General features: G+C 40.0%; 1 protein-coding gene across 1 annotated transcript in view; it reads right to left on the reverse strand.

The window, feature by feature from the left end:
• The window catches only part of PDE10A (phosphodiesterase 10A), a 301,507-nt gene that overhangs the window by 110,456 nt on the left and 168,302 nt on the right, over positions 1-22,749 (reverse strand). Inside the window, exon 3 of the mRNA XM_034670799.1 lies at positions 12,342-12,370. Within this exon, the coding sequence (XP_034526690.1) occupies positions 12,342-12,370 (29 nt within the window). The remainder of the gene's footprint in view (positions 1-12,341; positions 12,371-22,749) is intronic.

The following is a 22,749-nucleotide window of genomic DNA, read 5'->3' on the forward strand; positions in this document are numbered from 1 at the left end:
TGCATCAGTACATTTCCTCTCTCTTGGATCACTCCCAGAAATACATATACATGTTGTCATTCCCCCCCCCACCTTTTTTTTTTTTTAAAGAAAAAAACCTTTAAAAACCAAACATCCGAGGAATTGAGGGGTGGGCAAAATGAATAAAGAAGGTCAGAAGGTACACATGTCCACTTATAAAATAAGCAAATCCTGAGATGTCACGTACAGCATGGCAACTACAGTTAACAATACTGTATCATGTGTTTGAAAGCTGATACGAGAGTAGATCTTAAAGGGCCTCATCACAAGAAAAGAATGTGACTATGTGTGGTGATGGATGTTCACTAGACTCACGGGGGTGGTCACTTCGCAGCATTACAGATATCAAATCGCTGTGCATTGTGTTGTATACTTGGAACTAATAAAATGTCACATGTTGATTACAGCTCAGTAAAAAGAATCTCTATTCCCTTCCTATCTAGCTCCCCCACCTCCCTTTCTCCTCTCCCTTTTAAGGCAAGACTCTGTAAAACGACTGTCTATATTTGCCGTCTTCAATTTCTCTTTTCTCTTTCTCAAACTTACTCTAATCATTCCAATGAAACAGCTCTTATTAAGATCACCCATGACTTCCACACTACCAAATCCACAGGGTAACTCAGCTCCCCTGAAATATGGGCACTTTATGCAGTTGACTACCGTCTTTTACTTGACAGAATGTCTCCAGGACTGCTGCACACATGCCCCCGTGGTTCTCCCCTGCCTCCTGGATACTTCTTTTTCAGTCTTTGTAAGCCTTCCTCCTATCTCAGACTCCTAAATGTCCTGGCCCTGGGTTGGTCTTTACATTTTCTTCTCTATTCAAACCACACTCACTTCCTAGGTGATCTCATCCAGCCTTGGGTCATTACTTCCTATTATATACTGGTGGTTCTTATATCACCCATATTACTAAATCTCAAATTCGTATCTCTAATTCACTTCATTCACCTAAACTCCAGACTCGTATATCCAACTACCACCTCCTTAACATCTCTATTTAGAAATCAGGTATCTCAAATAGCACATCCAAACCTGACCACCTGATGACCTCCCTACCCTACGCTGACTTTCTGCAAACACTCCCATCCACGTAATGGCAACCCATCTTCTCATTTGCTCAGGCAACACCAAAATGCCACCATTTCTCCTTTCTTGTTTTATACCACGTATCTGAATTAATCAGCAACTCTTGTTAGCTCTACCTTCCAAATTATCTAGAACTGCATCTATCAATCCAAGCACTGCCCCCCACCTCCATTACCCACTAACCTGGTCCAAATCATCTTCATCTCTTACAGGATTACTACACTAAGCTACTTGCCATCACCTGGCAATGAAAACTATTAAAGAGCTGTGGAATTTATTTACTTAGGATTTCCGCACTTATGTTGGCACTAGTAAAAATGGTTGGTAGTTTTTTTCTGTTTTGTATAATGCTCTAACTTTTGTGTCAGGAATAAACTTCCCTCCTAGAATGAGCTCTTTCCCTAACTTCTGAAATACATATTTTATGTTATGTAGGAGTTATCTCCTCTTTAATGTTTGGTGGAATTATCCAGTAAAGTTTTTGGACATCATGCCATTTTAGGTGGTTTTCACTACTTTTTCAGATTTTTCATTCGTTAATAGTATGTTTAGGTTTCTTAACCCTTCTTCAGTTTTGGTAATTTAGAATTTCCTCAAAATTGGCCATTATATCCAAATTTTCAAATGTATTAGTATACAGTATTCCCTATTAAATTATTCATAATCTCCATGTTTATAGTTATATTCCCTTTCTCATTCCTTAACATCTGTATTTTACTTCTTCAACAGGTTGCCAGTAATAGTCTATTTTACTGATCCATTTAAGAAAATACCTCTTGCATCTATATTTTAAAGTGTTGATCATTAATTTCTTCTCTTATTAATTCCTCCCCCCTCTGCTTTTTAAAAGTTTATTTTTGGTGTTCTAATTAATGAATAGAAGAACACAGATTTTCATCCTGTTTTAGCTGCACCCTGTAAGTTTGGTAGATTTTATCTCCATTTTACATTTGAGGCTTTGAAAAGTTATTTTATTAAAAGGTCACCCAGGTAAATAGTGGCAAAGTAGGAATTCAAATCTAAGTGCAATTTACACTATATCAGACAAGCTCTTTTAAGTGTATTATAATAAAAGGCACAAAGATGCAATTCACACAAGAGGAAATACACCTATTTACGCATGGAAAGATTCTTATTTGCTGCTTCTTCTTCTTCTTTTTTTTTTTTTTAAGATTTTTACTGGGGCTCTTTGGTGGCTCAGCTGGTTAAGTGTCTGCTTTCTGCTCAAGTCATGATCCCAGAGTCCTGGGATCCAGTACCGCAACAGCTCCCTGCTTAGTGGGGAGTCTGCTTCTCCCTCTGCCACTCCCTGCGGCTTGTGCTCTCTCTCTCTCTGTCAAATAAATATCATTTCATTGGAATGATTAGAGTGAGTTTGAGAAAGAGAAAAGAGAAATTGAAGACGGCAAATATAGACAGTCGTTTTACAGATAAATAAATAAATAAATAAATATTATTTATTTGACAGAGAGAGAGAGTGTATGTGCACGTGGGCGTACACAAACAGGGGAGGTGCAGAGGGAGAGGGAGAAGTAGACTCCCCGCTGAGCAGGGAGCGTGGAGGGGGTGGGGAGAGTGTGTGTGGCTCACCCCCCAATCCCAGGACCCTGAGATCATGACCTGAGCCGAAGTCCGACGCTTAACCAACTGAGCCACCCAGGCGTGCTGCTTATTTGCTTTAAATAAAAATATTAGAACAATGTCACTGCTATTTATACACAGGAAGATGTATAATTGCTAATTTAGTCTGATTAAAATGAAAGTATAAACTACAACAGTAAGCTGATAAATGTGTATTAAATGCCATAAAATATTTATGTCCTTGGGCCTATTAACCTCAGATCCTAATATTTTCTTTAGGAAATATTTCACAAGAATAAAATTGCCATATTCATAAAGATAATCAGTCTATGAAAAACAAAAACAATCTAATGATCCAACAGTCCAACCAAGAGAAAGTAAAATACCACCACAGAGAAATTTAATGAAATATTTTCGTCATTGAAGATAGTATTAGATGGCATAACAACATGAACTACTTATGGCATAATGCAAACTAAAAATACCCAGAAATCAAACTTGCATATGCACTGTAATGACTACTATACAAATATGTGCATGTGAAGAAAACACCAGAAGGAAATATGTAACAGCTATCACTGGCTGCATCACTGTGATCTTAATATTGTTTCAGATGCACAGTTCTGATTAAAAAAATATATATACAAGTATAAATAATTTTAAGTGAATGAAAGAAGGTCTAGGTAAAGTGGATGGGAACAGGATCAAAAGCACAGCTGTGGGAAGAGCCTTTGCAAAGAAAGTGAAAGCATGATATTCAACCTCAAATACAGAATAAGAGACGTACTGGAGAGACATTTTGACACACAAACTAGCAAAGAAAAGGGGCTCATATCAGATAGCCTCAGTCTTCTCATAAATACAGAGTTAGCTATAATTTAAGAATGATGGCAGGGCACCTGGGTGGCTCAGCCAGTTAAGTGTCGGACTCATGGTTTCCACTCAGGTCATGATCTCAGGGTCATTGAGATTGAGCCCCAAATTTGGGCTCTGTCCTCGGCTCAGAGTCTGCTTGAGATTCTCTTTCTCTCTTCCTCTGCCCCCCACCCCAAATAAATAAATCTCAAAAAAAAAATGATGGAGACATTCAGAGGAGAGGAAAAATCATGAACCCCTGCCACATAAAAGAGGTTGCATCAAGTTTACATTACCAATCCAAGCGAAGTGAAGGCAAACAGTACGCCCAATTAGCAAAAGCAGCTCATACTTAATAGAAACAAATAACACAAATAACCAAACAGAAATGGAGACATTCAGAACTATGTATCCGCAGTGTTTTTTCTGATACCGCTGCAATCTGCTCTACAAAAATCCCACGCACGGAACAATCACACACCTGCATCATAATTATCTGGTCAGCATTTTAATGACTTTCACAGGGCTCTCAGATACTAATTTCCAGCTCATTCATTCATTTCACATCAAGGTATAATGCATGCTCCTTCTCAAATAGATTCCTACAGAAATCCTGGAAATCCTGAATTCTCACTGGGTGACTGACTAGTCATGGAGCAAAAATCAGGTGGTGGCCAAGGTTTACTTCCGGTCACATGATGCAGCTGATTATGCTAATCCCCTTCTTCACACTTGCTTTTTGAGAGAAGCTGTGTTTAAATCATCCACCCTAGATTTTATGCAGCACCAAAAAAGTAGCAGATTAAGGAAATCCTACCATCCAACCCCTCAGGGTCGGACACTCTTTGCGCAAAATGTTGAGCAAAAACAATTTTAAGTTGCAAAGAAGAAAGAATAAAGATAACACAAATAAATACAAAGGACCTGAACAGCAGGGAGAAAACTCCTTGTGTGAAATTACCAAAATAGTCCTCAAAGCAAATGCTCAATTTTGTATAAACTCGTTCCCTTCTATGTGAAACTGAGCGCTGCTCTTGCGATTTAAATTTGGAGTAAATGCATTTAGAAGTAAAATAATCTATCTTACTCAAAATTCTGTTAAACTGAATGAGGTCCTAATACCACTGTTCATCGGTATTCAGACACACATCTTACACCTAAACTTCTGACTATTACAAAACAGTATGACTTCAATCAAATAAAACTAGATTCTAGAAAGAAAAAGTGTAAATAAATCTCTGACGGTGAAATGAACAAATAGAAACAAAACAAAACAAAAGCAAGGGATGCAGAAGAAAGAGAGGGAAGTCTGCAAATGTCTGAAGGCTGGTCTTCAGTGCTTCCGTCACATCCTAGAAAGCTCCAGTCCTGAAAATGGCCCACCATCACTTGGACCCCCATCCCAGGCTATTCCAGGTATCTACTAACCTGACTCCCTTTCCCGTCCTCCCTCCCCGCTGACAAAATCCCTCCGCTGAGCCCTGGAACTCACAGTCTATCATCAGCAAACCCTCTCTTCTCAACTCCCCTGAGAGGAACAACTGTGCACCTTTTTTGCCCTAACTGAAACCTTCCTGCTCTCCTGACCAAGCTGCTTCCTATACTAAAGCTGATTATCATATAATGTAAAATTACTCTGTGGAATGTATGATCATAGGTATTAAATGGATAATGCAGAAATTTCCTAATAAATGCAGTAACAGATATTTTATAAATACGAGCAAAGGAGGGCGCCTGGGTGGCTCAGTCAGCTAAGCATCGGACTCTGTATTTCCACTCAGTCACGATCTCAGGGTTGTGAGATTGAGCCCTGTGCCAGGCTCCATGCTGGGCAGCCTGCTTGGGATTCTCTCTTTCCCTCTCCCTCTGCCTCTCCTTACCCCCGCTCCTAATTAAATAAATCAGTAAGAGCAAAAGACTATCCCAGGAAAAACAATCATGTCAAAGTTGTCATTTCTAGGGACACCCAGCTGGCTCAGTGGGTGGAGTGTGTGGCTCTTGCTCATGGGGTTGTGGGTTCAAGCCACACGTTGGTTGTAGAGATAACTTAAAGATAAAATCTTAAAAAAAAAAAAAAGTTGTCGATCTACAATCTTTCCCCTCTCACTTTGTTAAAGAACTAAAGAAGATAAAAACAGAGAAACCAGGCAATTGTGGCAGCCACGTGTCACCGATTTCAAGGCAACATAATACCAGGGAAACCAAATTAAAAAGAGTCACCAAGGGCTTACTTAAAATTCCCATCCTAAGAAATGTCACTGTTGCATGAAGTTAGTAACAAATGCTCTGGGGAAATTAATGACCTAGGATCCCAAATGCATATGGTGAGCAGTATATATGAGTTCTCTCTGTTTATGCAGCAGGGCCCTGTATTCACAAATACACTGAGAAATTCAAGGAAACCAGGATTCACTAACAGAATTGAGCATTCTTTCAATTTTACGAAATCACTAAACAGACTGCATGTAGTCATACTGTTTACCAGGCCAGGTTAAAATGAAAACATTGCAAAGAAATCTTGATTCCAATACAGCAATTTGTTTCAGTCAACCTACAGACAAGTGACAAGGGTAAATTTCTCCCGTGGGAATGTCCACCACTCTGTTCCCTTGGTCACCTCCTACCAAATCGGTATTGTTGAGCCTCACTAGCTAGCCTTCCAACACAGCATCTAACCGGAGAATTCTAACACAATTTACATTTACAGTATGCAGAGACAAGAAAATTCTACCCATGAACTAACATCATTCAAAGATAAAAAAACATAAAAAAGATGTCGACAAATAACCTTTCGACATATATAACAACATTAGAAAAAGAAGAAAAACTACCCAAAATATGCAAGGCACGAGTATTATACTAGTATACTCAGGATAAAGCTACTCTGAGATGTGAGAGGAAGAATATGTACAAAATGAATTTTAGGAAAGCAACTGCTTTCAAAAAAATTAAAGAATAAGAATTTACCAATGATCTCAAAAGACACACTGAAATGAAGAAAAAGCACCAAAATACAGAAGTAACTTCAATTAAAAAGAGCCATTGTAAATTTACACAGAATTAGGAACAGTACAGAACAGAATTATGTTGCTGAAGTTCATGTCAATGATGCAGAGTGATTCTGAGTGGTTCTTCTAGAATACATCAGGAGAATGGGAGAAGAGAAAGACTGGATATTTGATGATCTTGAAGAGAACAAAACAAAAAGGATGGAACTGATGGACCAAGAGACAAGCAAACAAAATATCTTGAACTAAAGAAAGACTTGAAAATGACTGAGAAAGCTCATCATATGCCAGGCTAAATTAACAAAAGCTAAAACATTTACATATAACCCAGTAAAAGTAATGAATTCCAATAGCAAATGACAGTTTGCTAAATATTCAGAAAAGAAAAAAGCAATATTTACAAAGAAAAAAATCAGGATATAATGGAGCATATCTACAGCATTTTGAGGGACAAAGGCAGTATCCAAGACTTCTAGACCAAGCTAGAATCTGGTATGTCCTGGCAACTCAGCATCCAAACAGACGTCTTATCTTAATATTTTCTTTCTCTCTTTTTGAAATCTTTTTGACTTATAAGCTGGAACCACTTCAACAATAGCAACAATAGTAATAGCAAGAGCAGAAGAAAAGATTAATCGTGCCCATGAGATGAAAACAAGTGACAGATATGGCTGACAGCACATCCTTCCCCCTTGAGCAGAGATGTCCCCCTGCTCAACCTCTGTGACCAGGGCTTTCCTGCACTCACCCAGTTCCAGCGTCATGGCCCCCCTGCCCTGCACACTGTGGGCAGCCTCCTGTCTCAGGCCTCTGCTCCTGCTGTGCCCTCTGCCTGGAATGTTCTTCCCCCAGCTCTCAGCAAGGTTCAGAGCTTTATGTCCCCTCTGTCTCCCCCAGTCACCTTTCTGGTGAGCCACGCCTGGCTGCACACGCGCATACACCCAGCCTGACACCCCGCACCCTGGCTCTGTCTCTCCAGTGTTCACTACCACTGACCCAGTGCACATGTTATTTACTTACTGTGTTTACCGCCTCTACCCCGCCACACTAATGGAAATACTGTGATGGGGGAAGCTCTGTCTAGTGTCTTTCTTGATGAGCCTAGAGGAGTGGGGATCAACTACTATGTGGGGACTGAATGATGATGTGTAATCAGAAAAATACCGCATGCTGCTCAGATATGCTACTTTGTTTTGTTTTGTTTTGAGTAGATTCCACGCCCTGTGTGGAGCTCAAAGAGGGGCTTGAACTCATGATGCTGAGATCAAGACCTGAGCTCAGATTATGAGTTGAATGCTTAACCAACTGAGCCACACAGGCGTCCCAGGATACGCTGCTTTTAACAAGTCATTTCATATATATATATATATATATATATATACACACACACACACACATACACAGTATCTCACATTATGATGATAGGTGAAATTTCCACGTGTAGCACTGTCCTATTTATTTAATAAACTGAAAAGGGGCATAGTCAAAGAACTTGGAAAAATTACTCAAATCTGTAGCCTCAAAAAGAAACAGAATGTTAGGTAACAGAAGTTAAGACTGAGGCTTTTCTTAAAGTGTTGGGATGGTTTGAAACAAGATAAAATGGAGCTTCAATACACAGTCCTATGGTTAAATTTATTTTAAAAAATCTGTTTACAAAGGAGTTTTCTTGGTTTTCCTCGCGTAACTGACTTTTCCTTCTGAATGTCCTCTGTGAACTTTTCCACGCCTTCAGGAAAGCAACTGGTGTGTCCAGAGCTCAGCGCTCAGACCTTTTCTCTCCATACGCGAACGCCCTACGTGACGCTGTTTCTTCCCGTGGCACGGTGTATGTGCCACAGACCCCAAATACATCTAGATCTCTAGCTACGGCCTTTCCTCTTGGCTCGACAGTATAAGCACTTGCTTTCTAAATATCTCCAATTTGATGTCTGATAATTCCAATTTCACTTGTTCAAGACTATTGTACTGAGTTCCCAGCCTCACTCCCCCACGTTCATCCTGCTGTCTCCCCCATAGTAGTAAAGAGAAACTTCATTCTGCCAGGTGCTCAGACCAAACAACCTGGGAGTCATGACTGATCCCTGTCCTCTCACACACCACAGACAACCCAGTGTGAGCTCTTCCTTCTTAGTACGCCCGACTTCTGATCACACTTCACCATTACAGCCCTCACTCTGGCCATCGCCATCCCCTGCCTGCACACCCCAGACTACCACTGGGTCCTGAGCCCATGCTTACCTCCCTGTGTATCCTCTCAGTCCAGCAGCTACAGTGACTTGTCTAACATTCAAGTTAGACTGCGACCTAATGGTTTCCAGTTGTCCTCAGAATTCAACGCACAGCCCGTGCAGTGAATTACTAGGCCTTGAGCTCCCCTCTTCTACTCCAGCCCCATCCCTTGCTGCTCCCCATTACTCGGTCTGCTCCAGGCACACTGGTCTACCTCAGGGCCTTTGTAGCAGCCGTCTCCTCCTTCTGGATGGTTTTCTTATTCCCTTAGGTCCTTGCTTAAATGTCAACGTATCAAATAAATTCCCCTGACCACCCTATGTGTACAACAAGCCAGTAAGTCCACTCTACACCCACCACCACTCTCTAGACCCTTATCTAGCTTGATTTTTCTATACATTTATCATAGAACGTAGCATTGCCTGATATGTATAAATCAAAAGGGTCTCCACCACCCCCTTGCATACTGTGAGAACCAGAATACTATTTTGCTCACCACTATATCCCCAGCACACAGGACAATGTCTGGCACACAAATGTGTTAATATCTGTTGATTGAATGGCAGGTAAGGAAGTAGACAGGGAGAGAGAAAGGAACAGAGGAGAAAAAGAGGAAGAGAGGGGAAAGGTATAAGACTTAACAGAGTTGACTTCACGTTAAAAAAAAAAAAAAGAATCTTGCTTAGTAAAAGATTAGTAACCAAAAATGTTGTATAATTTCTTGAAAAAGTTAATTCTCCCTTAAAACTGTATTATAGATATATTGTTTCCAAGGAGTTATCTGTCCTCCCTCATGTTATTAGGGTCAGGCCACAATGGGTCTGTAATGCCATGTCACAGCTGCCACCTGCTAAAAACATATTGATATGTACACTTGGTCCAGAGAATGTCAATATAGATGCTAAGGAGGCATTTGGGGGAAAATATTTTAAAAGTAGGTATGCTTCACTGGGAAAAAGAGAACATAATTCCTCTATTCAGAGAGTTCTCATATGGAGTATGGTGTACAGCTTTTTTTTTTTTTTTTTGAGTTGCTACAAGAGTCAAAAAACATACTGAAGAAAAAAAAAAAGGAAAAAACCATACTAACAGGTGACAATTAAGGAGGGGTGGTTTGGCTTTAAATGAGAAAGTATCTCATAAAACTTGGAACTGTCCGTGCATACAACAATCGCCCTCATGAGGAATATGATTTTTGACAACAGATGTTCCCAAACAAGCCCTGTGGCCAATCACTATCTACCGAAAGGCTGCACTATGCATATTTAAACCCTTTTCTTTTTTTAAGATTTTATTTATTTGACAGAGAGAGAGAGAGAGAGCACAAGTAGGAGTAGCAGCAGAAAGAGAGGGAGAAGCAGACTCCCTGCCAAGCAGGGAGCCCGATGTGGGATTTGATTCCATCACGATCTGAGCCAAAGGCAGATGCTTAACTGACTGGGCCACCCAGGCACCCGCATTTCTAAACCTTAATTTTAATTTAAAACAATGGTGTACTATTACAGAAAGCAAATTCTGAGCATCAGTCATAAACCCTGACCTGATGAGATGGGTTATATTCAGGAAAAAAAAAGTAAAGATCTTGGCAACTGATACCATCCCATTACCTATCTGTTCTATTATTATCTATTATCCATCTATTCTATTCTATTATCAGCTCATATATTTAGTATTTTTCAACTAGAGATAAGCTTTCTCAAAATGTGGCATAAAATAAGAGAACCTTAGAAAATAACAGCAAAGAATAATCTCTGTATAGTTTGTCATCATTTCTAATGGCCTTAAAAATAGTCCATGGTGCTGTCTGAACACACAACATCTCTTCTCTCTTCAGCCAGAAAGATGGTGCTGGCATACTGCGAATGATGCGACAATGTCGTTACCCAAATCCGAGATGTCTTGCAGCAATATTTTGTATAACTAAAATACACAGAAACGTATTGTAAAAAAGTCCACTCTTCATCTATACAACTGTTCTACCCAAATACAACCTAGTTTACATTTAAAGCAGAGCAATGCAATCACAAAATGTTATAACACTGTGGTACAAAATCTTTGTATATGGAGACACTGGAGGCAAAGAAAGTGCTCTGGCAAACAGGTGAACAGAACGAGCACACTGACATAAGCAAGGTGTCAGAAGTACAATCCTAATCTTTGTTGTCGACTGAACAGAATGTCAGGTAAACATACAGATTGTTTAAAATCAACCTCTTGGGGCATTCCTTTTCCATCTCCCTCAAAACAACAACAAAATCTAAAATTTCTTCAGAATTGTCAGTGTTAATTTGAGGTCAGGCATTTCTTACAGTTTGGGTTACGAAACCAAAGGGACTATTGATGAGTAGATCGTAGATCTCTCCCCACCGCCCGTGATGTATAAAGTGCGTGGTGCTGCTTCAGAGATTTGAGACGGCAGGTTTGCTGATATCAACATCCCAGTATCTTGTGACTCTGCCTGTGTTTGCTTGTCAGAATACCCTCTTTACCCTCAAACATACCTTTTTAGCCTTTGCTCCTACTCCCAGTGGCTGCAAAAATTCCAGGCTGACCCCTTGAGCCCCTGATATACCCTAAAGCACCCACCTGTGAGCTCTGTTAATAGTGAAGGTCTCCAGTAAAACCCTGAGATTTATAGAAACCTTAAGAGTCGGTAAAGGTTACTATGGACAGAGGGAATTCTGCCCAGTCTCCAGCAATGAGAGAAATTCCTTTTCTTCAGATAACCAAAAATAAAGGGATATACCTGTATATGTGATCCTATGAAAAACACTTCAGTTTATATTTTATAATAGTGATGTCTTACCTAACACTGTGTCCGATTAAATTCAAACTGATTATTTTCAATCTTTAATCCACATTTAAGATCTTTATGGTACATGGAATATATAATTAAAATATTTTTCATATGTAATTAGTTGTAACTTCGTAGTACTAAGCACAGTTTGCTAAATGCTTTCAGTACTCATGCCGCATAAGCTTTTCGGTTTGGTACGTCTCTTAAAGTTAACACTAAGTAATTCCTCTGGACATGAAAACAGTGCGTTTAGTATTTCTAAAAGTACTGAGGAATGCCATGTCTTGAATATGCAAGCAGTCACCTTCCGTTCACCCACAAACGAGGTGTAGGAACTAATGGCAGAGTAGAGATGCCCGCTGGGGGAGCGCGAGGCAGAGGCTTCCGGTCCTCGGCAGCAGCAGCCTGCCGCCACGTTGGGAAGGCTTGTGTCGGTGTTGGCTTCTCTTACGGTTTTTCAGGAGAAGCCAGAAATCCAGTCTTTACATGCAGTCTCTCCAATTCTAATGTTGGCAACTCATTCAGAAAACCCCATAAGCATGTGCAGGCCAGACAAAACGCAGCTGTGAGCTGTACTCACTTTGGGGGCCTCCAATTTGCAACTGCTCTCCCGACTGACTTTACTCCATATTAATGAGTGATGCTCTGGTTTTGCCATTATTTTTCTAATACTTTAACATGTGAGAGCACTGAGAAAATGTATGAAAGTTATTTATTTCCTATACTGTGGTGGGAGAAATTATATTCACATTACTCACCCTGCTGACTTCCTTAGGAGCCGATTCATCTGGTGGAAGGAAAAGGAAGAGAAAAACACAATTAGAAACTCTGAGTAGGTTCTGAAATACAGAATATGTCATTCACTCTCCATAAACTAGAAGGCTGTTTTGCTATGTTTTCTCTTACAAAATCTAAGAGTCTAAACATCTATCAACTAAAGGTTAAACATAACAGAGTTGGATGTACAAATAAAGTGTGGAGGGAAATGAAATACCACAATTCACAGGCCATTTTCCAGATCGCCTTGTTCAATGTTCTGAAATGGAAGCATCTGCAAATAATATCCTAAATGACACAACCACATGACTATCACAGTGGCCGTGAACATCTCTGCTGCTGGGTTAATGACAGCATTTCTTACTTGCTGGTCAGACACGACCCTGCAGAGTGCCCGGGCCAAGGCATAAGAACAGCTGTCTGTCCACAGGGCAGCTTTGTCCCGTGGGTCCTGGGCGTTGGGGGTGCCCCCTGTACCAGCTTGTCAGCAGTGCTTCCCATAAAGCGAGACCGATGGAGGGATGGCACGCGTAGGTGTGACCCTCTGAGGGGATCTCCCCGTGGGGCTGGCCATAGGACAAGAGCACGCCCATGTGACCAACAGGGTACAAGAAACAAACTGGCTACGACTCCATTCTAGGTCACTGGTTCTGACCCAAAGTACGTTTGTGTGGCCCTTACAGACAGTGGCTGGGCTGGGCCTCTCCAGAGCCCTCATTGGGAGGCAGCCTTTAATTTAATGCCACCGCCATCTTGTGTCTCCCTCATTAATCAAATTCTGTCTGACTACCATCCTTAGTGCACACTTAACACGCCTCAAACATCCTGGATTCTGTGTTACTTCAAAGCAGAGTCTCATTTATCTCGACACTGACAAAAACATGTCTGTCTCACAAGTTCAAACAGAGTTGGGATTCTCCTTCCTCCTTCAATATTTCCTAAGTAAACTGCTGAGGCCTGTTGTTTTGTTTTTCCCAATCTTTCTCCAATTTGCTGTTGGCCGCCACAGATAATACCAAGTCTAGTGCCAAATCAACCAGCAGCCTCCTAACTGGTCACTGAATTCAGTATCTGTCCCGGCAACCATGCCACACACATGTGCACACAGACAGGCGTGCACACGCACACATCTACCCCGTCCCTCGGATGCTCCAGAACGTAAAGGAAACTAGATTTCAATGCTGGCTGCATCAGTGACTTTACCTGGAGCCTTTCAGAAATTACAAAGCTTGGGACTATTGGAGAATAGACGTTCAGTCCCTATTTTGGGGCATCATTGTATTAATACACGCTTGCTTAGGTATTTTCTTCTAATTGTTCCTAGTGACTCGAGTACTGCATCTGATTCCCAGGAATCCCTGAGCATGCTGGAGGAGAAGCACCGAACTTTGCCCTCCACACTGGAGTGCATCGGAGCAGAATTTCATCCACTCCTCAATTCCCAACCCCTAACCTCTCCCAAACTGCCCCCAGAGATGGGACTATCAATAGATCCTAAACTCGCAGAGGTTTATATATTTTTAGCTTTTATCTAGAAATGCAGTGAGCATGGTCACACATCCCAGTGGATTAAGCAGCACGTGATGAGAAGCAGTTGTACAAAGAGGTTTACTCTCAGGACTGAATGGCGCTCAGGACTGTGGCACTTTGGGACCTGCCCCTCTCCACAGCCATTCTCAGATCCGAATGCTGGCTCAAGGGAAGAAGAATGTGAATGTCCAGGCATCTATAAACACACGTAACCTTGGCATTCTCCTTTCGTTTTGCTTGATACTTCTCAAACTTGAGTGTCCGTCAGCTACTCCACCAGCACATACGTATACATACTTACGGTGTACTTACTATGTAATCCTCCGAGGGGTCTTTCCCCCATGAGCTGTTCTTCCTAAGGCTTTTAAAAATCATTAAAATGATGTTGAGATTAAAGATGCTCTCTTCTTTTTTTTCTCTTCTTTTACATAAATTTCTCTTTAACAGGCAGAGATATTCTCTTTCTGAAATTAGTTTTTGTTTTCTCGTTTGTTCATCCCACTAGAGTGTTAGCTTCTTGAGAACAGGGATACGTGCCTGGCATATAATGATCCCATAGTACGCATGTGTTGAATAAACAAATGTTAATTGAACCCCTAAAGCTGCATAAAAATTAGTGTCTGCTGCTGTGAACATTTTTGTTACTACTTTGATGCTCATGAATTATTCAAAATCTTGCATCCATGGCAATTTCTTACTTTGCCATGATCCCTAACGCCTTTCATTTTAAAGCAAGGTTTATTGCTGAGCTGTGTGAAATGTGGTTCCAACAATTCAGTCCTGAGTGTGTGTGGGAAGCATGGAGACCTTCCAGTCATACGTTCTCAGAAGGAGACATTCTAAGCCCTGGGTGCTTAACTTGGAATTGCTAGATGAGTGGAAGGAGTTATGAACTGCGTGAGGAGGATGGGATGACCTTTCTGCTCTGTTATTTTGAAAATGTTTTTGTGGAAAAAACTTTTTCAAAATAAAATTATATTGTCAGGATATTCTTTAAGTGAAAATTAAGTACTTATAAATCTTTAAAACAGTGCATGCATTTGTACTTTTATTTTTGGGATCACTTTTGACAGTTGTTTGATATGAAATGGGATTTCAGGAATGAATCCAAATGTAATCAGAACATAAAGGAATTTATCTTCTGACGGCTGATTTGAAGTTCCGTGGCTGCTTCTCATGTTCTTCTTTACTCTGTGTTTAGCTCTGTGGCTTTATTACTCTATGTCCCAAGAATGTGTTTTGAACCATTTCTACTTTTTAAATTGATCAATCATTTCCTTAAGTTTAACATACATTTTTACCACATCTTCCATGGATAAGTTTAATTTCAGTGCTTGTTCCGTAGGATAAGAAGAGAGGTTCAAGATTTTGAACTTGAAGATACTGATACTATGCATACAAAGAAAAAACACAGTGATCAGAAGTGACAGGAATTGGTGATATCTGGAAGGACTTCACTGTGCCTCTGTCGGGTAAGCCTGTCCACTCACTTCATCTTGTGGGCTTTCCAGGGATTCTAATATTCCTAAATAGAGTATATCTGTCTTCTCATTATAGAAAATACTTATTTCCCATAAAAATTAACATATACAATTGACTGTTGAACAACATGGGTTTCAACTGAACAGGTCCATTTACACATGGATTTTTTGGACAAATATACTACAGAGCTATAAATGTATTTTCTCTTATGATTTTCTTAATATTCTCTGATCTCTAGTTTAGTTTATTCTAAGATATTACATACAAAATGTGTTAATCTACTGTTTATGTTATTAGTAAGGCGGCTTCTGGTCAACAGTAGGCTATTAGTAGCTAAGTTTTGGGGAGTCAAAAGTTACATGCAGATTTTCAACTGTGGTGGTGGGGGGTGGTCAGCACCCCGAAGCTCCATGTTGTTCAAGGGCCAACTGTGCTTCCAGCTCCTGGGAGCTGGTGCAGCTCCAGTCAGCCTCCTCCAGCCATTCCTGCTTTCTGCTGGAGCTGTGGGGCTTGTCTGAAGACAGCTGTCTTCTTACAACAGTGCACTCTTAATGGTTCAATCCCCAAATCTTTATCAAACATGTAATATGTGCCAGACACTGAATAAATGTCTCAGTTGGCCCAATCAGACTGAAGGGAAGGACTTCTATTTCATGGCTTTGAGAGAACCACAAGCAAAATGACTGGCCCAAGTGGGTGCAATCATGAGGGGAGTCAACCTGAAATCAGCTGACCTTTAAGCCTGCTTTACACCTAGGGGCTCCTACCTACATGAGCGCTAATTCCCCTATTTACTGAAGCCAATTTTACGAGGTAAAACTAAAAACATTTCAAAAAAGCATGAAGGAAAGGTAACAATATGTTACTAGGGTATTACTTTTATATCACTGAATTAATACAGTGTTACTTAAAAGCTCCAGAAAGTTCTTCTATTCCTATTCCTACAAAAAAAAAAAAAATTCCTTTGTTTAGGATTTAAGTCCTCACAGTTTGGTTCTGCTCTATTTTTCCAAATGGAATATACAACACATGGGATTCCTTTGCCACTCAGTAAAACTGGTCTTTCTAGAGCCTCAAACATGTTTTGCTAACTCTTAACTCAAAATCTTTATACCTTCAAACAACAATTATAGAGTACCTACTAAGTGCCTACAATATGTCTCAAACAAAAGAAAAAAACAATAATCCCTGTCTTCATGAAGCTTTATTCTAAAGGCAGCAGGGGGTCCATAAACATGATAAAACACTAAATTGTATAGCAAGTTCCAGGTGGTAAGTGCTTTAAAGTGGGAAACAAAGTGGCTCAGGTAGGGAGCCTCAGAGAGCGGTGGTGGAAGGGGTGGTCAGAGGGGGTCTGTTCCAGGTGCTGAGCTAGGAAAGCAGCTCCCTGGGGGCAGTGCGTTCCAGCAGAAGGATTAGCCTGAGCAAAGACCCTGAGACTTGAGTGTCCCTGCTGTTTCTTGCCAAAGTTGATTCCTCCTCCTTTTCAGGAATTAGCTCAACTTCCATTTTGCCGGTGAGGCCCTCTCAAAGGCATCCCCGGCACACATCCTTTCCTCAGAAGTCTCATACACCACTCTCCCGTTGGGAAAGCAGAGCGCTATAGAAAAAAGAAGGTAAGCGTGGAGTCCAAACAGATCTATTCTCAAATCTCAGCTTCACTGACAAGCCATACCTGGGTTCCTTGACCTTTCCAGACCTGGAAACATCGTACTTACAAGAAGCGGTCAGGTGGGACGAGTAAATGGGATAATATACATAAGGTTCTTGGACACAGTGAGCTGTCAGCAAACCACAGTTTTGTTTCTCCCCATTCAATCTGGCATGAATTACATTCTGCCTTCTGCTGATAGCTAGATACATGCGGGTGACTTAACTTCCTGACGAAGATAAGTTCTTGAAGACAAGAGACAACATCTAATATTTCTTTTCCATTACTTAACAAAAACGCATTCCAAAAAAGATTCTTGAATGATTAAGATACAGATAAGGATGCTTTTGCATGCACAGTATTTTCCTTCAGACATCAACAGAGCGGTAAAACACTGAAAGACTGTCACTTTTGCCAGTGGTCTAAAACTTCTTAGTGTAACTTGTAAGGATAGCGATCACTTTGTTTTGTTCTCTCTCTTAATTTTTTAACATTAAAACCAGGCACAAATGGGAGAACATAAGCCACATAATCAAGAACTTAAGCACCAGGTTAGTTGGTTGGTGCCAGTAAACCTACTTTGCAGAGTCGCTAATGGGGAAAAATGAAATAAACTATAAATTGCTAGGTAACTGAAAGGTATAAAGAACTATATACTTGTGATATTCGTGGTCAGAAAAAAAGGGGGAGAGGATATAGATAAGTTCACAAGCTACATCATAAAACAGGTAAAGCTATTATTTTTTCCCTGAAGGACTATTATGATTTTTAATAATCTGGAGAATCACATTTTCTAGCATATGCTATTGTAGTCTCTTCTTTTGCACTTAATTCTATGTAAATAGAACAAGACCATTCTTAGAGTTAGTTCATGAAGCTTTCCAAATCTATACATGAAAAGTGATGGCTTAAAATGGTGTAGTGAGAACTACAGGTCTTTTTCTGTACATATAAAATGTAACAATTTACAAAGTAGTTCCCTTATATTTGGTAGATATGAGGGCTAGGAATATATATGGTAGATAAGTGCTGTATATATAATATGATACAGTTTCTCTCTTGTAGTTAACAGAAAACTCTCTCTATATATATACACACACATTACGTTGGATTTCACTTATCAAGGCCACAGAAGCAAAGCTGAAAAAAGGCATCATGACGCAATCACGTTTTTTTCTTCCCCTTTGTACATACTGTGGAAATCACTGGTTATCTCTAAGTGACCTAGAACTGTGTTGAGTCTATAATTGAACTGTATGTATCCTAATCATTATCTGGATTGGCATCATGCCTGTGAGCAAAGGTGACTAACTTTAAAGCTCACCATGAGAAAGACCTGAGCAAACCCATGCCAGACAGGCTCATACAGAAAAACACTTTAAGCTGATTTTTATTTCCCAATTGATAGTGTATGAGCTGTTAAAGTATGTGAACGATCTATCACCCGGACAGGAGAAACTGGAGTTATTAAATGTAAACTCTGTTAACATTTGGGAAATTATGCAGTCTTAACATGGAAAATTCTGTATTTAATAATGCCTTCTGAAATTCATAGTTGCAAGTGGCAATTTGGAAACTGCTAAGAAATTTTAGGAATTATAAATAAAAAATTATTGAGCTTTCCTAAAACTCTTACATTGTTTATGCATTTTAGGAATGCTCTTTATTATGTTGCTTCAATACTGAGGATGTGGGAAAATGAGAAATCCAAAGCTTACCTGTCTTATTCATAAAAGTGATAAACAAGGAAGGGCTTAGTATCAAAGTCTATATGGTTTGAGAGTTTTCTGAGGATGGATATTGTCCCGAATGTACCATTCAACTCCCGATTCCCAAGATTCTCTGGAGTACATGAGATTCAATGAAATTTGCCTAATCACACACTACTATGTTAGCAAAGATCTTAGCTGAAAACTGATCCTGGTACTAAATAGATTATAAACCTTAAGAACTCAGAAAAAGGTTTAAATCTTACTGACTCAATCATATTTTGAATTGCAGTAACAATAATATTAATAAGTAAGTTGGAAAGTGTTGCAAAAGTTTTTAGTTGTCTGCAAAACTTCACTTTTAAAATTGTGGTTATGTTACTCTTGGGTCTGCTGTAGCCCACTTACTACTAATTTCATTTTCACATATTTGGACTTCTCAAAAGCTGTTCAAAGGAAAAAATAAAGTAAGGCCTTTATTATGTTTCTACCAAGTTGCTTTGTGTTCACTCCACCTACCCTGCAAAACGTCAAGCATGCAGGAGATGGAGGGAGTTTAGAATTCTGCCTTTCTTTTTAGTTTTCATGTGCAAGGAAAACAGCAAGACTTTTAGAGAGTCTCACATTAAAAAAAAAAAAAATTCTCAAGGTCTGAAGAAAGATGAGGATTGTGACCAGCTGAATGGACAGCACAGGAAACCCGTTCGGGGACAGAGTCTGCTCAGGCCAATGGGAGCAAAGCGGTCTCAGCGGAGAGAGGGCAGCAGGCCGCCCAGGAGTGACGGTAGCCCTGTGTGCGGTGCTCTTTCACCAGAGAGTTGCTTATCCTCCAGGAAAATGTTCACTTACATTGGACACGTTTTATTTAGTATTGATGTCCTCCAAAGGAATAAATCAAACCAGGCAGATGCTTAGTGTTCCTGAGACACTAACACAAAATACTAGAACTGAGAAAAGAATTTAGTTGTCCACAACTTTCAGCAAATTGGCTCTTTCTTGTTACAATTCTGTTCCTTCAACATTTCTGGCATCAGTTAAGAAATTATGACTTCTAGATAAATCTGTATTAAAAGACTTTTTAGTTTAAAAGTAACAGTTTACAACAATGAATCATTGAATGCTTACTTTCCCTTTGTCTGAAGTTTGATATGGGTAACATTCCCTAGGTATGAAAATAATATGCCACTTTTGCTCAGAAAGGATTAACTGCTACAAAAACTGCCTTCCAGTCCTAAACAAGTAGAAAACCAGACAAAATACATGAAACAAAAGCTTTTAGACACTGGTCACCAGGCAGTTCAACACTGTAATCCCGGAGATAAAACATTTGAAAAGAACTTCGACACTCATTCAGGATAAAAGCTCACAGAAAATCAGGAATTTAAGGGGATTTCACTACCCCGATAAAGGGCATCTATGAGAAACCTACGGGTGCCAGCACACCTGAGGGTGAAAGATGAAACGCTTCTCCCTAAGACGTGGAGCGAGATAAGAATTATTTATTCTCACCGCTCCTACGCAACATTGTACTAGAGTTCCAGCCAGCAAAACAAGACAAAAAAGTGTGTCCGGTATGTGTGTGTGTATCTATCTATCTATACACACATTAAACTTACAAGTTAAATAAAATTATATTACATATAATATAAATATTATGTATGTGGTGTAGACTGGATTGGAAAGAAAAAAATAACACTCTTTATTCACAGACGACATGATTACTCAGGTAGGAAGTCCTAAGGAATTTACCAAAAAACCCACTAGAATTAGTAAGTGAATTCAGTAAGGTTGTAAGATGCATGATCAGAAAAATCCAAATACCACATAGAGAAGTATACTGTTATATGATACAGCAAATGCCCCAGAAAAGTCAAGTCAATTCTGAAAACTACAGAAATTGTAGAAGTTATGCTAAATTATACCAAGAGTCTCTACAGTGACATCAATCAAAGCTGGTGGAACTTTTCTCCACACCCTCAGCAGCACTAGTCCCTTGTCTATCTAATGACAGGCATCCTGACAGGTGTGAGGTCACATCACACTGTAGTTCCTATTCACACTTCCCTGGTGGTGAGTGATATTAATGTTCTATACTTTACACTCGATTTTATTTGTCAATTATACCTCAAAAGAGCTGAAACAAAAATAAAATACCTTGATGGTACCAATACAAGGACAGATACAGTTCCATGAGCCCAAATAGAGAATCCAAAAATAGACATACACACACATGTATGTGTGTGTACCTCACGGAGGTAGGGGTTATCTTTCTAACAAACAGTGTTGGAAAAAAAATGGATATTCATACAGAAAAAAACAAAACCAAAATTCAACCCTTACGTCACACCACATATAAAAGTTTACTTGAAATGAATCATAGGCTTATATAAAAGGGTGAAAACTGTAAAACATAAGAGAAAATCTTGAGTTAAACATGTTTTTTGGATTAAAGTAGAAAACTATAAAGGAAAAAATGATAAAACAGAGTATCAAAATTAAGTAAACTGGCTCTTCAAAAGACACTGTTAAGGAAACAAAAAGAAACACCATAAACTGAGAACTATAGGGTATTACATATCTAATAGAAAACTTGTATCCAAAATCTATAAAGTAATTTTACAACTCAATATTAAAATAACACATATCTCCAATTTTAAAATGGGCAAAATATTTGAATAGATGCCTCACAAAAGAAAATCTAGGAATGGCAAACAAATTCTTTAAAAAATGGTCAACCTCCTCAGATATGTGGGAAATGTAAACTGCAGCCACAATGAGCTACAAACCACACGCATTAGAATGTAAAGGGAAAAGGGGAAAAAGTGAAGCAACTGGCCCTGTATGAATTGCTGAAGTATGCTATATCCAAATGACAAAACATTCCTGAGAAACAGAAATGAACAAAGCACAACATAGGTGAATCTGAGAAGTGTTCTGCTAAGTGAGAGAAACCAGACACACTGTATGATTCCATTTACATGAAATTGCATAAGCAGGACGAAAGGCAGACCGGAGGCTGCCAGGGACTAGAGGCTGGTGATAGAGGGGAGATTAGCTGCAAAGAGGCATATGGGAATATTCTAGATCGGCAGAAATGTTGATGTGATAGTGGTTACTTGGCAGTATGCATTCATGAAAACTCACTATATACTTAAAATTGCTCAGATTTATTATACATAAATTATGCCTAATAACCTGATTAAACAAAAAGCTTTGTCTTGCACTTAGGTTTCAGCTCAATGTGAAGGAAGCACCAGCACTTCTTCACTCCATTCTTGGTTTGTGTTTCCATTCAAGACACCATCTTGACTAGAGTGTGCTCTTGGCCCCACACTCCAATGCCAGCTAGGGGCACTGGCGAGAGGTGGGGTTAACATGTCCTGCACCCCCCTCCATTCTTCCCACTATCACAAACCTTGAAGTCATTCCTCCATATTTACTAAGAACCTTACAACCTGGGACACCTGGGTGGCTCTGTCAGTTAAGCATCTGCCTTTGGTTCAGGTCCTGATCCAGGGGTCCTGGGATGGAGTCCCACATCTGGCTCCTTGCTCAGCGGGGTGCCTGCTTCTCCCTCTGCCTGCCACTCCCCCTGCTGTGCTCTCTCTCTCTCTAACAAATGAAACAAAACAAAACAAAACCCCCCAAATCTACAACCTGACCAATTTCATTCCTTTCCCTCAAAACTGCCTCAAATCAGGGCTTTAGTGTCCACATGGAAGACCACATGGAGCAGAAGGGAAGCAAACTAAAGGAATTTCACAGGGAGAGGTGAAGCTGCCCTAGCAACAGGCTATCTGGGATTTAAGAGAGTTTCAGGCAAGACGTAAGGGATGGCAGCACCAGCAAGAGTCCACATGGAGACCTGGTAGACAGATGAGAGCCCCTGTCCCCCACCCATCACAAATTAAAAGGCTTTGAGTCATGTTAGCCTTAGAAGCCTGAGCAGTGGGTTCAACAGATTCCAGAGGGCAGCGTTAAAAGGCCAAAGGCTACCTACCATCACTACCAGAACGT

The sequence above is a fragment of the Ailuropoda melanoleuca genome, chromosome 10, assembly GCF_002007445.2.
Source record: "Ailuropoda melanoleuca isolate Jingjing chromosome 10, ASM200744v2, whole genome shotgun sequence".
Taxonomy (NCBI): Eukaryota; Metazoa; Chordata; class Mammalia; order Carnivora; family Ursidae; genus Ailuropoda; species Ailuropoda melanoleuca.